Raw genomic sequence first — 16241 nt, 5'->3', positions numbered from 1 at the left:
TAAATGGCCACGAAAGCAGCTATGGGCAAAACCAGACTTCCAGGACCCAGATTTCAAACCCAGGTGCCCCAAAACCAGCAAGTTCGTCCACGTCAAGCAGGGCACTTCTTGCAGTCAGGACCTTGCTGTGGCATCCTACATTCCCCTCCCATAGGAACTCTTGGGGATGAGGCCAGCTTGCCTAAAGCCAACCCCTGGGGAAACCCAGGCATTTCAGCCCGGGTTGACAACAGCGCAAGGGACCGGAGGGTGAAGGGTGTCCCGCTGTGGAGTAGCTGAAGCTGGGTGCAGCCAAGGGATGTTCCTCCTCCCAGGTACAGTTCAGCGCTAGCACGTACATGAGGATCTTGGTGGAGGTTCACCTGCTCAAACCAGAGCTGTGCTTGGCCCACAGCCTTACAGGACCCATGAGCAGCTCCCTGCACCTTCTTGTCCTTGCAGCGCACGATGCTGCCAAATGCTGCTGCTACATGGACATCTTCCTGCGGCTCCCGTGCTGTCTTAATACAGGTATCCAAACAGCGTGGGCTGCTTGACTGATACCATGTCCTTGTGTACCACAAACAGCCTGGCTGAGGTACGGGCCTGCTGAAGGTCTGGAAACTACACGAGGTTCTTGGAAGCAACTGATGGCGTTTGGCCACTCACATAGGAAATACACTTGTACAAACATGCTTGCAGACAGTTCCTCACCAGCTCCCCATCCCAAAAGCGGTGCCAGGGGTTAGTTCATCCACCTCGGGGATGGCGTTAACCTGCTGGCTCTGACTATCCCCACCCAGCTGACCCAGTCCTAGTCTTTTCCATTACCCACTAATCCTGACCGCTCTGCGGTTGTTTCCTTGGATGCTTATTTGTAACCCTAATCCTAGCTCACGCTCTGGCTATTTCCCATTGATCCCTGGCCTCCCTGTGTCTTGCTCCCTTTGCAACCCTTCCAGGAGACACAATCCGAGCATAGCAGCCTTCTCCTCTGTGACTTCCCTATCAACGCTGCTAGCCATTTCACTTGTTTGAGACCTGTATCACCTCCAGCCTTTTCCTCCAAACCATGCAACTCCAACAGTGTCAGGCTGAAGCATCTGAATATAGGTCTCATTCAAAGTAACCAGCACTGAAATGCTCCTACCAAGCCTGCATGGTGGACAGGCATGGTTTTTGCAGGTTTGAGGGTCTATGTTAGCAGCAGCCAAGTGTACCCCGGGGGAAGGAATTTTGCTTTACCGGCCACCTCCCCTTCATACAAGGCACTGAAGAACCAGCTGCAGTAAGCTGCATCTCTCTCTACTTGAGGTCAATAGCATTTTTGCCACTGATCTCCAGAGGAAAACCATTTGGCTTATACCTTTTTGCTGAAGGATACACATAGGTGCCTGGAAATGCATAAATACGCTGGCACCCAGTCCAGCTGTAACCCTTTCTCATACCACAGTTTAGCCTCTATCTTGATTACCCAGTTTCTTGATTACCCAGTTTCTTACTCCACCATTGCCAGATCCCCAAGCAAAGCACACAGGATTGTTACCTGAGTCCCTGCAGACCTTTGCCCAGCAGCGTTGTGGCACAGGTAATGATTTGCTCAGGCCAGGTATGAGGTGGGGTACCTCAGAGTTACTGTTGCTTACTGCCACCAGCGCCCATAGCTGCACAAGGAGGTTTCTAGGAGTTGCCCTGAAGCCAAGAAGCCCAGACGACCTGATAGAGCCAGCATCTGCTCTCGGATTGAGTAGATGGATAAAAACAACCATGTGCATGTGGCCAGGAAGAAGTATCCTAAATTGTGGCACTGCCCACGTAGGGTTGTTATTTGTGACAGGAGTAGCTCAGCTCCATGTGAGGCTGGCCCAGGAGGCAGTTCTGTCCAAGACAAGATAGGTGGGAAAAGTGGCAGAACTGAATGGGGGACTGGATAAGAGCAGGTGACAGTGGTCTTGTGGGAATAAGGTCTATCATTCACTTGCACTTCTCTGGGTCATTAGGAGATCTAGGTAGGTCCCCAGAGACCAGCAGCAACCCACCCTGAGCCAGGGGGGTGGCTGGGGTCTGGATTCATCCTTGTAATTTCCCTGTTTCCACCCATCCTCAGCCAGCATCACCCACTTCACATCCTGTTCCCTTGGTGATGACCTCTCAGCCTCCTCTCTGCAGCACCTCCAGCACCACAATGAAAGGCAGAGGGGTTTTGACATCATGCATTTTGATAGCACCCCCGCTTCTCTTTGTCCTCAATTCCTAAAGCTAAATTTCTCAGGCGAGGCAGAGAAGGTCCATGAGCTAGAGCTGGGAGAAGGCAGAAAGGCTCCCTGTGACACCCTGCTCTTGGGAGCCAGCACAGCCTTCCCCGGCGAGCGGAGAGGCAGCACGCAGTAACTGACGCCAACTCCCCGTACAGACCTTCACATCAAAGCCTTCCTGCAGGAGAGCTACCCAGTCAGGCACTGATGGGCTGGGATGGGACGGGAAATCTGGCAAACGCCACAGAGCATGTGGGCTGTCAAGGAGACCCTCTGCGCAAGTTCCCTTCAGATGCGGACAAGGCAGACCTGGCCCTCTCACGTGCGTCAGCGAGGCAGAAGGACACCATTCAGTTGTGAAGTTTTATATAGAAAAATGGGAAGAATTTGTTACAGGGTTGAAATTTCAAGATCCCTACAGACTGCCTGGGTGCTGTTTGTGTGCTGCTGTGCCCTGTTAACCTCTAAGAAGGTCCTGCAGTGACTGGACGACTAGTAATAATATCTGTTATTTTGGCTAATGGGAGCACAAACAAGACTCTCAGAAATTAAGAATGATTTATCAGAATTTTAAATTTTTTTTTCAGCAACAATATTCTTTTCATCTTAGTGAGTGATAAGTGACAACTCTTTGCTCTAAGATCTCTGCCCGCTGAGATACAATAGTTTCTTTGTGTTTTCTTTATGAACGTGCCCAGTACCTCCAGGTACTTACATACCTGCCAGCATTTGAAAACTAAAGAAACATCTGGGGAGAGAAACAGGAAGATCTTAAAGCTTTGATTAAACAAAATGAGATTAAGAAAGCTTTTGTAAAACAACTGAGGAACAGGATGCTAAAAAAGAACATGAGTACACTCCCTGATTAACTACAGGCTCTAAATATAAATGTGTCTCTGAGCATAGTTCTGGTCTGCAGAGGAGCATACGTGGTGCAGAAAGACCCAAGGTGGGAAGAGCAAGGAACGCTGCAGGCCAAGAAGAGGAAAAGCCGTGTGAAAGCCCTGAGTGAGCTGCACCGAGTAGCTGAGGGGGCCACAAAGAAAATGGCAAATGACTGTATATTGCCAATACATTGCCCGTGTTCTGCTGCGCTCTCCTTAGGGGCACAGAGGCTCCCGCCCTCTTCCAGCTCCGCTACTTCAGCGGACTTAGCTCACTGCAGTGGAAACACACGTCGTGGTGCAAACAGGCACATGCATCGGTAGCCAGGTACTCGGTGGGAAAGGGCAGGACTAGACAGTGGCCTGCGCAGAGGAGGAGGAGAGGGGGCAGGTGCGCAACAGCAGAGGGGACCGCTGGTCTGCTGGGTAGTGCTGGGGGAGGCTGCGATTCCCCTCCGCGGTGCACGGATCAAGTCGGTGAGGAGGCGGTGTGGGATGGTATCAGAATTTGAAATGGAAATGCACGGTTGCAACCCTAGAAAGGAAACTTGCAAGTGCCATGGCCATGTCATGTCTTATTTATTCCAGGATCTGACCTACCACATTTGTGAACATTGCTGTCCACCTTAAAGGACCCCAGAAGGGAAAACCACTATAATATATAGGAAGCTGTGCAGTCCCAGGAGCTTGGCAGGAGAAAGCAAGGCTTTCAAGAATGAAAACATGCAGGGGAACACTATGAAAGAGCACTAAGTAGGCGAGGTCAGCGACATGCGGGTACTCGCATGCTGGGGTGGACAGGTAGGTATGAAGAGAAGTGAATACATGGGGAGCACATCTACACCCCCAGAGAGCGCAGAGAGGAGCGTGAAGCTGTGAGATGAGGCGGGTAGACAGCTTCAGAGATGAAGGGATGGAGCCTTTTGGCAGGAGGAGAGCTGTTTTGCAGGGAGAAGCAGAGCGATGCGGGGTTTTGGGTGTGCCTCCGTGCCGGTGTGGGTGGGGAAGCCACTGGTGCAGCGGCATATAGGAGTGAGCATGTGCTGCAACCATTGACGGACACACTGGGGTTATCCAGGTGCTGCTGACTTCCCCTGGGCAGGGAGCGGGTACAGAAATTGCAGCACACATCTGTGATGTGCCTACGTACGTACAATGATTCCTCAGGACACTTTTATGTGGGAGATGGCAGTACCTATTAGACAAATACTATTTACTGAAGTCTCTTGCCTGTGGTGCTTTCAATGTATGAGTACCCTACACAGAGAGGATCCTTGGCTATCACCATGCATGAGGGAAAACAACAAGAGAGACCCTATGTCAACAAGGGGCCAACACTGGAGAGAAAGCTCATTTAACAGTGCCTGAAACCACTTGCTCCTCTGGTTGATGGCAAGTGCAGAACGCAACCTGCATCATTCAGAGTGTTTTAACACAGCATCCAAGTCCATGATCTCATGAATCCCAAGCTGGGTCTTAACATTAACCCTAATGTTAAAACATTAGGGTAGAGTGTAATGAAGTATCCCACACCCTGGCTCTATATAAAGGAAACCACTGCAGCCTGCAAGGCTTTTATGCAGAATCGTAAAGCTGGTGTGGAAGACATGCCTCTGGTCTGTAAGACAATGCACCGAGCATTGCCAGCAGGTCATTTAAGAGCAGTAGCACACTGCTTGGGTGCTAAAAGCCTCAACTCACCTCCACTTCACACCGTGGCCTCCTCGGGAGGGAAGAGCTGCAACTAGATGTTCGTTACAGATCAGCTCTGTGCGGGCCACCTTGGGTCAACAAAGAGCATGTAAAATTGCCCTAGCACTAGCCCAACTGTCTGCCATGCAATGGAGCTCAGCATCAAATTCCCTGGCCACCTGAAACAACACAAAGTGAAGTGCAGGTGCTGCAATTCTGCTGGGAAACAATCATTCTTAACTCGAGCAAACAGGTTTGGTTAGATGTGCTCAGCAAACATGAGGAACACAGGTGCCTTCGGAGCACAGGACATGTAAAAGGTGCTATCATGAGACTATCTTAGCACATGATGCAAAATTAGGTTAGACCTTTGTTTTCTTGGGAGATTCAATTGCTAGTTTCTGAACTCTGGGCTGATTTGGTAGTACTTGGAGCACACAGAGACCCTCTATATGTGGAAAATGCTACACGTGGAAATGCCTTTAGAACCTGAGATACACACACCTGCAGAGAGTAAAGTTACAGCCATTTCTTTACAAAGCTACAGATCCAGACAGTACTATCACATATATTTTAAATAATAGTAATTTTTAAAAATTGGGATTATTTACAAAGGAATGCAAAGAAATGCACACAGGGATTTGTACGGTTTCATTTAAGCCATATAGTGAGATGACAAATCCCAAGCACCCACCACAGACATAGCTGATAAAATTCGAAAGCATGAAAGAAGAATCATGCATGCAACTGTACAAACGTATATACTACGTTCATGAGTGTCGTGGTTTAACCCCAGCCAGCAAAAATAAACGCCACGCAGCCGCTCGATCACCCCCCCCGGTGGGATGGGGGAGAGAATCGGGAGGGCACAAGTAGGAAAGCTCCCGGGTTGAGATAAAAACAGTTTAATAATTGAAATAAAACTAAGTAGAACAGTAATAATAACAGTGAGAACAACAACAATAACAGAATACACAAAGCAGGCAATGCACAACAGAACCGCTCACCGACCGCTGACCGCGTGTCACGAACGGGGGGCGAGCCCCCCCACACACCTGGTTTTTATACTGAGCATGATGTCACATGGTATAGAATACCCCATTGGCCAGCTGGGTCCACCACCCCGGCTGTGCTCCCCCCTCCCGGTGCAAGCATCACCCAGCAACAGCCAAAGCATCAATGGGCCATCAACGCTCCTTTCACACCGAACCCAAAACACAGCACACCCCCCAGGCTACTGGGAAGAAAGTTAACCCTGTCCCAGCTGGAACCAGGACAATATCCACCCCTTATTCTATACCATCTACATCATGCCCAGGTCTCTCATTTTCCAATACATTCCAATTAGTCAGCGCTACTTTTTCCTGCCTTTTGATATATACACACACAGAGATATCATTCCCTTAGTCCATGGGCCATCCCTCTAAAACGTCCGTTGAGTTCATGTAGTCCATGACTTCGGGTTCCACCTGTCGTAACAGTCTTGCAGGGCAGGAGAGATGGTGTGTGGTGTTGGGCTCTTGCATGCGGAGGCCAGTTCTGGGCGCTCGTCCGGTTCTATCATTGTTGCACCTTGCTCAGTTTCATCGGCGTTCATCCTAAATTAATCTGGGTGATTCTTACTGTAATACTGTTAATATGGCATATGGTAACCATAAAAGTGATGACATACAGTACTATGTAATAACTAACATCGTACAATTCAGTTCATTGGCTATTTTCACCCAAAATTAAATCCCCCTGAGGTACACACCGGACTTCCCCATCCTTTCTCATCACCCACCAAGTGCACCCAGGCCCCTGAGCAAAAGCAATCCCACGGATAGGTTTTCCCTTGCCAGAGGCAGGAGCAATCCAGACCGTCTTCCCCAGCATATTCCTCATATGCACGACAGGGACTTTATCCCCCTCTACAGCACGTAAGGGTTTGGATTGGGCAGGGCCAGCTCGAGTGACAGATCCCCTAGTGTTCACTAACCAGGTGGCCTTTGCTAAATGTGTGTCCCAATGCTTGAATGTCCCACCACCCATTGCCCTCAGTGTTGTCTTTAGCAGCCCGTTGTATCGTTCAATTTTTCCGGAGGCTGGTGCATGGTAGGGGATGTGATAGACCCACTCAATGCCATGCTCTTTGGCCCAGGTGTCTATGAGGGCGTTTCGGAAGTGAGTCCCGTTGTCTGACTCAATTCTTTCTGGGGTGCCATGTCGCCACAGGATTTGCTTTTCAAGGCCCAGGATGGTGTTCCGGGCGGTGGCATGGGGCACAGGGTATGTTTCCAGCCATCCTGAGGTTACTTCCACCATGGTGAGCACATAGCGCTTGCCCTGTCGGGTTTGTGGGAGCGTGATATAATCAATCTGCCAAGCCTCCCCATATTTATACTTCAACCATCGTCCTCCATACCAAAGAGGCTTTACTCGTTTGGCTTGCTTGATTGCAGCGCATGTTTCACATTCGTGGATGACCTGTGCAATAGTGTCCATGGTTAAGTCCACCCCTCGATCACGAGCCCATCTATATGTTGCATCTCGCCCTTGGTGGCCTGAAGTGTCATGGGCCCACCGAGCTATAAATAATTCACCTTTATGTTGCCAGTCCAGATCTACCTGAGCTACTTCGATCTTGGCAGCCTGATCCACCTGCTGGTTGTTTTGGTGCTCTTCACTGGCCCGACTCTTGGGTACGTGAGCATCTACGTGACGTACTTTTACAGTCAGGTTCTCTACCTGGGCAGCAATATCTTGCCACAATGCGGCAGCCCAGATGGGTTTACCTCTGCGCTGCCAGTTGTTCTGCTTCCACTGCTGCAACCACCCCCACAGGGCATTTGCCACCATCCATGAGTCAGTATAGAGATAAAGCACTGGCCATTTTTCTCGTTCGGCAATGCCCAAGGCCAGCTGGATGGCTTTCACCTCTGCAAACTGACTCGATTCACCTTCTCCTTCAGCAGTTTCTGCAACTTGGCGTATGGGACTCCATACCGCAGCCTTCCATCTCCGATGTTTTCCCACAAGGCGACAGGACCCATCCGTGAACAGGGCATATTGCTTCTCGTTTTCTGGTAGTTTGTTATATGGTGGGGCCTCTTCAGCACGCATCACCTCCTCCTCTGGGGATATCCCAAAATCTTTGCCTTCTGGCCAGTTCGTGATCACCTCCAAGATTCCTGGGCGACTGGGGTTTCCTATTCGGGCCCGTTGTGTGATCAGCGCGACCCACTTACTCCACGTAGCATCAGTTGCATGATGTGTAGAGGGGACGCTCCCTTTGAACATCCAGCCCAGCACCGGCAGTCGGGGTGCCAGGAGGAGCTGTGCTTCAGTGCCAACCACTTCCGAAGCAGCTTGAACCCCTTCATATGCTGCCAATATCTCCTTCTCAGTTGGAGTGTAGCGGGCCTCGGATCCTCTGTATCCCCGACTCCAGAACCCTAAGGGTCGACCTCGAGTCTCCCCTGGTGCTTTCTGCCAGAGGCTCCAGGTAGGGCCATTCTCCCCGGCTGCGGTGTAGAGCACATTCTTCACATCTTGTCCTGCCCGGACTGGCCCAAGGGCTACTGCCTGAACTATCTCCTGTTTAATTTGTTCAAAGGCTTGTCGTTGCTCAGGGCCCCATCTGAAGTCGTTCTTCTTCCTGGTCACGTGATAGAGAGGGCTTACGATCTGACTGTAATTTGGAATATGCATTCTCCAAAAGCCCACAACGCCTAAGAAAGCTTGCGTTTCCTTTTTGTTAGTTGGTGGAGACATGGCTGTTATTTTATTGATCACATCTGTTGGGATCTGACGACGTCCATCTTGCCATTTTATTCCTAAAAACTGGATCTCCTGTGCAGGTCCCTTGACCTTACTTCGTTTTATTGCAAAGCCGGCCTTCAGAAGGATTTGGACTATTCTCTCCCCTTTCTTGAAAACTTCCTCTGCTGTGTTGCCCCACACGATGATGTCATCAATGTATTGCAGGTGTTCTGGAGCCTCACCCTGTTCCAGTGCGGTGTGGATCAGTCCATGGCAAATGGTAGGGCTGTGTTTCCACCCCTGGGGCAGTCGGTTCCAGGTGTACTGGACACCCCTCCAAGTGAAAGCAAACTGTGGCCTGCACTCTGCCGCCAAAGGGATGGAGAAGAATGCATTAGCGATATCAATGGTGGCGTACCACTTGGCTGCCTTTGACTCCAGTTCGTATTGAAGTTCTAGCATGTCCGGCACGGCAGCACTCAGTGGTGGCGTCACTTCGTTCAGGCCACGGTAGTCTACTGTTAGCCTCCACTCTCCATTGGACTTTCGCACTGGCCATATGGGACTGTTAAAGGGTGAGCGAGTCTTGCTGATCACCCCTTGGCTCTCCAGTCGACGAATCAGCACATGGATGGGGATCAAGGAGTCTCGGTTGGTGCGGTATTGCCGCCGGTGCACTGTTGTGGTAGCGATCGGCACCTGTTGTTCTTGGACCTTTAACAACCCCACAACAGAAGGATCCTCTGAAAGACCGGGCAAGGTGGACAGCTGTTTAATTTCCTCCGTCTCCAGGGCAGCTATACCAAAAGCCCACCGGTACCCTTTTGGGTCCTTGAAATACCCTCTCCTGAGGTAGTCTATGCCAAGGATGCACGGAGCTTCTGGGCCAGTCACAATGGGGTGCTTCTGCCACTCATTCCTGGTTAGGCTCACTTCCGCCTCCAACACAGTTAAACTCTTGGGATCCCCCTGTCACTCCAGAAATACAAATGGGTTCTGCCCCTTTATAGCCTGATGGCATCAGGGTACACTGTGCACCGGTGTCTACGAGAGCCTTATATTCTTGTGGATCTGATGTGCCAGGCCATCGAATCCACACAGTCCAGTAAACCCGGTTGTCCCTTTCCTCCACCTGGCTGGAGGCAGGGCCCCTCTAGTCCTGGTCATCATATTCGCTATCTACTTCTTGTAAGTATGAGTCAGAAGTCCCTTTGTTAAGGTCGGAAGTGGAATCAGCCCTTCTACTCTGTCTGGGGAACTCACTGGAGATCGGAGCAGCGGTTTTCCTGGAAGAACCCCCTTTTGTGGTTGTTTTCCCTTGCAACTCATGTACCCGTGCCTGTAGGACTGAGGTAGGTTTTCCATCCCACTTCCTCATGTCCTCTCCGTGGTCACGCAGGTAAAACCACAGGGTGCCCCGGGGTGTGTACCCACGATGTCTCCTCTCTTGAGCAGAGGGACGTTTGCTCCTAATGGCTGAGACGCTGGCCCGTGCAGGGGGGAAGCAGGACATATCCTCTTTGATTTGCTGGACCTCCTGAGACAGTTTCTCCACAGCAGAGACACAGGCCCGTAGGGAGGAAGAGAGACTTTCTTCATATTGCCGGAGTTGGCCAGCCAGTTCATCCACTGTTTGTTCCTCTCCATCTCTCCAGGTCATTACTGCCAATGAGTTTGCATGTGACGCTGGTGCGCTCCGTACAAACTTCCGCCACATGGGTCGGGTGCATTTGACCTCATCTGGGTCTTTGGATAACTGCTCGTTGTTCAGGTCATCATAAATCACTTCCAGCACGGCTAATTCTCTCAGGTACTGGATACCTCTCTCCATGGTGGTCCACTTGCCTGGGTGGCATATAACATCTTCCTTGAAGGGATACCTTTCCTTCACACCTGACAGGAGTCGCCTCCAGAGGCTGAGGACTTGTGCCCCTTGTCCAATTGCTTTGTCAATGCCCCCTTCCCTAGAAAGGGATCCCAGCTGCTTGGCTTCCCTACCCTCTAATTCCAGGCTACTGGCCCCGTTATCCCAGCATCGGAGCAGCCAGGTGACAATGTGCTCCCCTGGACGACGGCTGAAGTCTTTTCGCATATCTCGCAGCTCACCCAGGGATAGGGATCGGGTGGTCACCATCTCATTTACAGGTTCTGCCTCCTCCTCCTCCTGTTCTCGTGATGGCCCTGGTTCATCTTCATCCCTTACTAGACGAGCTGATTTTCTTGTGCATTTTCTTTTTTGTATAGGGGCGACTGATACCGGCATGGGTTGGTTCTCTGTCGCAGGGGGCGGAGTAGCTGCCGTGCCTGCCCTGGGGGGTGAGGGAGCTGCTGTGCTTGCCGTGGGGGGTGGGGTAGCCGCAGGGCCTGTTGCTTTGTCATCAGCTGCAGAGACGTTTCCTTCCCCTTGGGGGTTCTGAGTGGTGTTAAACAGGGCTCGGTAGGCGTGGGCCAGGCCCCAGCACATTGTAGTGATTTGCGTCTCCCTGGAATGGCCAGGGTGACAGCATACTTCTTCCAAATATTCTACTAATTTTTCAGGGTTCTTCACTTGTTCAGGGGTAAAGTTCCAGAACACTGGGGGTGCCCATCGCCCTAGGCATTTGCCCATGCTATCCCACTCGCCCTGCCACTCATAACTATCCAACCTTGGGGCAGATCTCTGGATGACATTCTTAAATTGCTTACTAACCTTGGAGAAAACCGCAACAATATTCCCAAGGAGTACCAAGAGATATATCTTAACTACCCAGGGATGTTCAAGGTACTGGCAAGTTATTTTAACAAAGGAGATGAAGGTAGTGAGGGTGCCATTCTCTATTTCCTCCATAAAAAATCTCTCGGAGGAAAAGGTATAATTGCTAATGGTCTCCATGAGGTGGTACCCGAAATGCAGAAACGGCTTCATTACGAATCCCAAATACCAAATAACCCCCAATGCCAGCGTTTTAGTAACAAATCTCCCAGGCAAAACATCATTAATCACGGCAGAGCACAACAGACTACAAAACCCAACTCCAATTTTTAACAGGTACAGTAAAAACAAGAGCATGGTGCCGAACAAACGAATATGTTACCAGATATAAATTCCTTAATATGTTCTAAATAATCTGTCGTTATCTCAACCCTTCGTGCCCCACGTTGGGCGCCAAAAAGGACTGTCGTGGTTTAACCCCAGCCAGCAAAAATAAACGCCACGCAGCCGCTCGATCACCCCCCCCGGTGGGATGGGGGAGAGAATCGGGAGGGCACAAGTAGGAAAGCTCCCGGGTTGAGATAAGAACAGTTTAATAATTGAAATAAAACTAAGTAGAACAGTAATAATAACAGTGAGAACAACAACAATAACAGAATACACAAAGCAGGCAATGCACAACAGAACCGCTCACCGACCGCTGACCGCGTGTCACGAACGGGGGGCGAGCCCCCCCACACACCTGGTTTTTATACTGAGCATGATGTCACATGGTATAGAATACCCCATTGGCCAGCTGGGTCCACCACCCCGGCTGTGCTCCCCCCTCCCGGTGCAAGCATCACCCAGCAACAGCCAAAGCATCAATGGGCCATCAACGCTCCTTTCACACCGAACCCAAAACACAGCACACCCCCCAGGCTACTGGGAAGAAAGTTAACCCTGTCCCAGCTGGAACCAGGACAATGAGAAAAAGCACCGATGCCGCATGCCTCTGCCTTTTCCTCGGAGCAGAGCAGCTCCGCTGGAACTGCCAAGGTGGCCAGGGCTGGACAAGGGCTGTCCTGAGCGTTTGCTACCAGCACAAGAGGTGGCTCAAATCCTTTCCTCCCCACTATCACCACTTTCTCTCTCATTCTCTTCCCTCCCCCTCCCTCGCCCTTTACTTGAACCTGCCTGCTCTGGGAGACCCCTCGAGCACTGCCCAGTTCGAGGACCAGCCCAGTACCAATCACCCGAGCTGTCCTTCCTCCAGGGGCCTCTACTCTCAGCCAAGCAATGTATGAAGCCCCACTTCCCTGGAAAAAGCTTTCCAGTAACTAAAGCCTTAAGCTGCCTTTGCACCATGTCACTCAGCAATAGAGAAATACACCCAGATCTAACACCATGAGATATGGAGGTCCTGCTCAGCCTGGTAATGAACCACCCTGGGGAAACAGCGGCAGGTCACCCCACTTGAACCACTCCCGTTTCAGGGTCTGAGACAAGAATTATAAGCAGACTTGCAGAGCCCAAGAAAGGCATCTCTGGGGATTTTAGCAGCTTGACTGTGAGAAGAGATCTCAGCAGACCTTGCAAATGCCCAACTCTGCAGAGGGGAGGCAGCAGAATATTGCAATGGTGGATTTTAAACAGACTGGTTGCAGAAATAAATTTAGCACAGGGACATGGGGGCACCCTCCAAGTCATACTCCAGCCCTCCTTCCATTGCCAAAGTGCTGGCAATGCATGCTGTGCCAGCTTCAGGGGAGCACCAGCCCCTTCCCAATGCGTTCTCTAGGGCGGGGGGGGATCCTCCATGCTGCATGGCACCTAAAGCACTTACTGTCATGTAGCATCTTCCCAGCAGCTCTGCAGGGCCTTGGGCAGGGATGCTGACAGCCTGCCTGGCATGGACAGAGTAGCCCAGCGCTGCAGCTGGAAGACAGACTCTTCCTGGATAGCTTCAGACAGCAAAGGCAGGCCATTTCAAGTGGCTGTCTGGTTAGAAATTAGTATTTTTGCCAGTAGTCAACGCCAGAACAGAGTTCAGCGAAGGGACAAGAACATGGAAGAACAATTTCCCCCCCTCCTCAGTAAATGACGATTATTAAGAGCAAGGAGGTCCCTCTCATTGTTACCAGCAAGCGCAGGAAGAAGCCACTTTTCCATCACAGAACAGCATTCAGCTGGGAAAAGACAAGTCATCCTCTCAGGCTTGTGAGCCGAAGCAACAGAACTGGCTTAAGCCCCCAGCCCCAGCAGTGCCAGTGCCCCGCAGGATCACTCCAGCCCCAGCCCTCGTGCATTCCCAGTGCCAGCACAGAGAGCCAGGAGCTGCCAGGCATGCAGGGTGCCAGCATCAGGAAGAAATCTTGTACTAGAGGACTTGCCAGATTTGCACGAAGGGGAAAGAGCAGGACACAGCCGCCTTTTCCCCGAGTCTCCCAGTAAGTCTGCAGCTGGTGGTGCTTTCTTCACCTTGCTGGGTTTCAGGCAAATAAATCCTTCCCAGGAAGAACAATAGCCCTGAGCTGGTCTGACAGAGAACGCAATTCCTCTTGCTGCTGCAGGAGGAATATTTTCCCATATATTTTATATTTTGCCTTTGCCACGCTAAAAATACCTTGATGTCCTTCACATGCGCACTCCTCATTCCACCTCCGGCAGGGAAAAGGAAAGGGAAGCCAGGGACTCACTTGAAAGTTTTGTTTCCTTTACTTCTCCAGCATGAAAACCACAGAGCGGTGCTTGCAGGAGGGAGGCACCTGTGCCTAGAGCCGAGACAGGAGCAAGGACGGACCCTGCCAGTAACGCACCCCCTCCAGTTCCTGGAGCTCTCTCCTTCCCGTACACCTACCGTAGGAGACCTGGCAGAGAGCTAGCACACATCCTCTGTACACACCTCCACATGCAACTGGAGAGGCCACTTTCCAAGTTAGCTGGTTGAATGCATAAGACGGAGTTAGTGCAGCCCTCCCAGCTGCTCTCCTTTCTCTGCTGTTTGCAGGAAAGGGGGAATTTCACCTCCCTTTCAGCAGAAACCGTTGTCAGGCAGACCATGAATGTGCCTTCCTGGTTTTTTTCTTCTTCCTGCAGTTGGCCCAGTTTTCCCCACTAGCAGTGCCCACCAACCCTTGCTGAAAAAACAGAAATTTCAATGCAAACCTTGTTTACATTTAGTCTGACCTTTATTAGGCTGTCAAGCAGTGCTCATTTTGCTCCACCACCCCCATGGTGCCCCTCAGACTGCCTCCTTCTGAGCTGTTGGGACCGATAACATGCAAAACCCACGGCAGTTCTCCCCACAACGGTCATGGTTTGCCGTTGTGCTGCCCTTGCACATACTGTACACGGGTCCTTCCAAAGGCCACGGACAAAAGGAATAGGGTTTAGGGACCAAGTCCCCACCTCAGCTGCATCCTTCGACCCATTTCTTGCCCCAGCCTGTGCAATTCAGGCAAGTGCAATGAATGGGGAAGGTCAGAGGTGAGACCTGTATTCTGGGGGCCCAGACGAGTTCCTGCCGCTGCATTACACACACTAGCAAAGTTGGTTCTCAAAAGACAGGGTAGTGGCATGCCTGGGGCAGCCAAACCAGCAGGACTGTACCAGCAGGGCAGGCTGGGTCCGGCACAATAGTCAACAAAACAACATGCTTTCCCCTTGCACTGAAGTCATTTGGAGCCCAATTAATGCTTTTCCATTCACGGGCATTAAGTATTTCAAAAGGATAAATAAGAATTATCATTGACATCTTTGCCATAGAGGCTAATTGAGGCACGGGCTGCTGAAGCAGCTCGTTCTGAAGCCTCGGCTGCAGAGCAGCAGAGACAGGGATGGTGCGCATTCCTGTTCGCCCAAATTTGTGCTGTAACCACCACACCACACTCCCTCCTGGAGCCTGCCCTGCTGGGAGACCCCTCTGTAATATAGAGCGAACAAGCGCTCATTTAGGTTGGGCAGCTTCTGGGGGCAGCGAAATCTTCAGCAGCTTGTTCTGGCGGGGTGGGAGCAGTGAATACACACTAGTTTTCTTACGGCAGCCAAACCCCACATCTGCCCTCAAAACCTCTCCCTAAGCAGGGAGCCTGCAGCTCTGAAGACATCCAGGAGCAAGAATTGGCCTCTCTGACTGTTTATATGATATTCAAAGCGAGACTGAGAAGGAAACAGAGCTCCGAGAATCAGGATTTTCTACCCTGTCCTGAGACCATCCTGGCAATGCCTTACTCTCCCCACTGCTTCAGCATCCCCACAAGCACCCCCCCCGCGGGGCACCACCCCTTGCAACGAGACCCCCAAGAAGCCGGCAGGCACGCTGGGCACTCTGCGTGGAGAGATTTAAGACTCTGTTCCTCTCCCCCTCGCCAGGCTCCGCTGGGTCAGACACAGCATTTGGCAAGAGAAGAGCTCCCTGCTAATTTTAGCCTCCGGCTCTCCACCCAGGCAGCAGCAGCTCAACCGCTGTGGAAAACTGGGCAGCACCGAGGTGAGGGCTGGGAGACATTGTCTTCAAAAGGCCCACGCGGCCATGCGCTGCCAGCTAAATATAAACCAGTGGCAGGCAGGGGGGAGCTGTGCTGGCTCGGGCTGAAGCAAATCCTTCCCCTATCGCCCAAAGACGGAGCAAGGAGAAATTGCAGCTCCCGAGGGGATCTGCTCCTGGATCCGGGCAGCGCTCACAAGACTCGCTTTCTGCCCAGAGGGATAATTTAGGCTGCAAACTTACAATAGGATCCCATGTGGTTTACATATTTTTGGACAGATCTGGAGCTGGTGCACCTCGGACCCCAGCGCTCCATGCCGAGCGAGCACCACTTTGCAAACACCGCTCATACAAGAGCCTGGTCCGGCTCCTTCCTGTAATGGTCCCTTCTCCATCACGCTGCGTACTACAAAATGGTTACCCAGGGGCGGGATGCCCTCGCTGCTGAGGCTGATAGCTGTAACGTCACAGCCTCTGCTGTGGGAGTCGGTGTTTGGGGTGGGAGTCGGTGTTTGGGGTGGGAGTCGAGA

General features: G+C 51.5%; 1 protein-coding gene across 1 annotated transcript in view; it reads right to left on the bottom strand.

Moving 5' to 3' along the window:
* B4GALNT3 (beta-1,4-N-acetyl-galactosaminyltransferase 3) overlaps nt 1-14245 on the bottom strand; it is a gene marked incomplete at its 5' end in the record, with an annotated part of 60486 nt that extends 46241 nt beyond the window's left edge. The window contains one exon of the mRNA XM_075155648.1: nt 14128-14245. Within this exon, the coding sequence (XP_075011749.1) occupies nt 14128-14245 (118 nt within the window). The remainder of the gene's footprint in view (nt 1-14127) is intronic.
* Nucleotides 14246-16241: the final 1996 nt, after the last annotated feature.

Source organism: Calonectris borealis, chromosome 1, assembly GCF_964195595.1.
Source record: "Calonectris borealis chromosome 1, bCalBor7.hap1.2, whole genome shotgun sequence".
Classification (NCBI taxonomy): Eukaryota; Metazoa; Chordata; class Aves; order Procellariiformes; family Procellariidae; genus Calonectris; species Calonectris borealis.
Note: the sequence above shows the minus strand (reverse complement) of the source record. Positions and strands in the feature narration are given on the sequence as shown.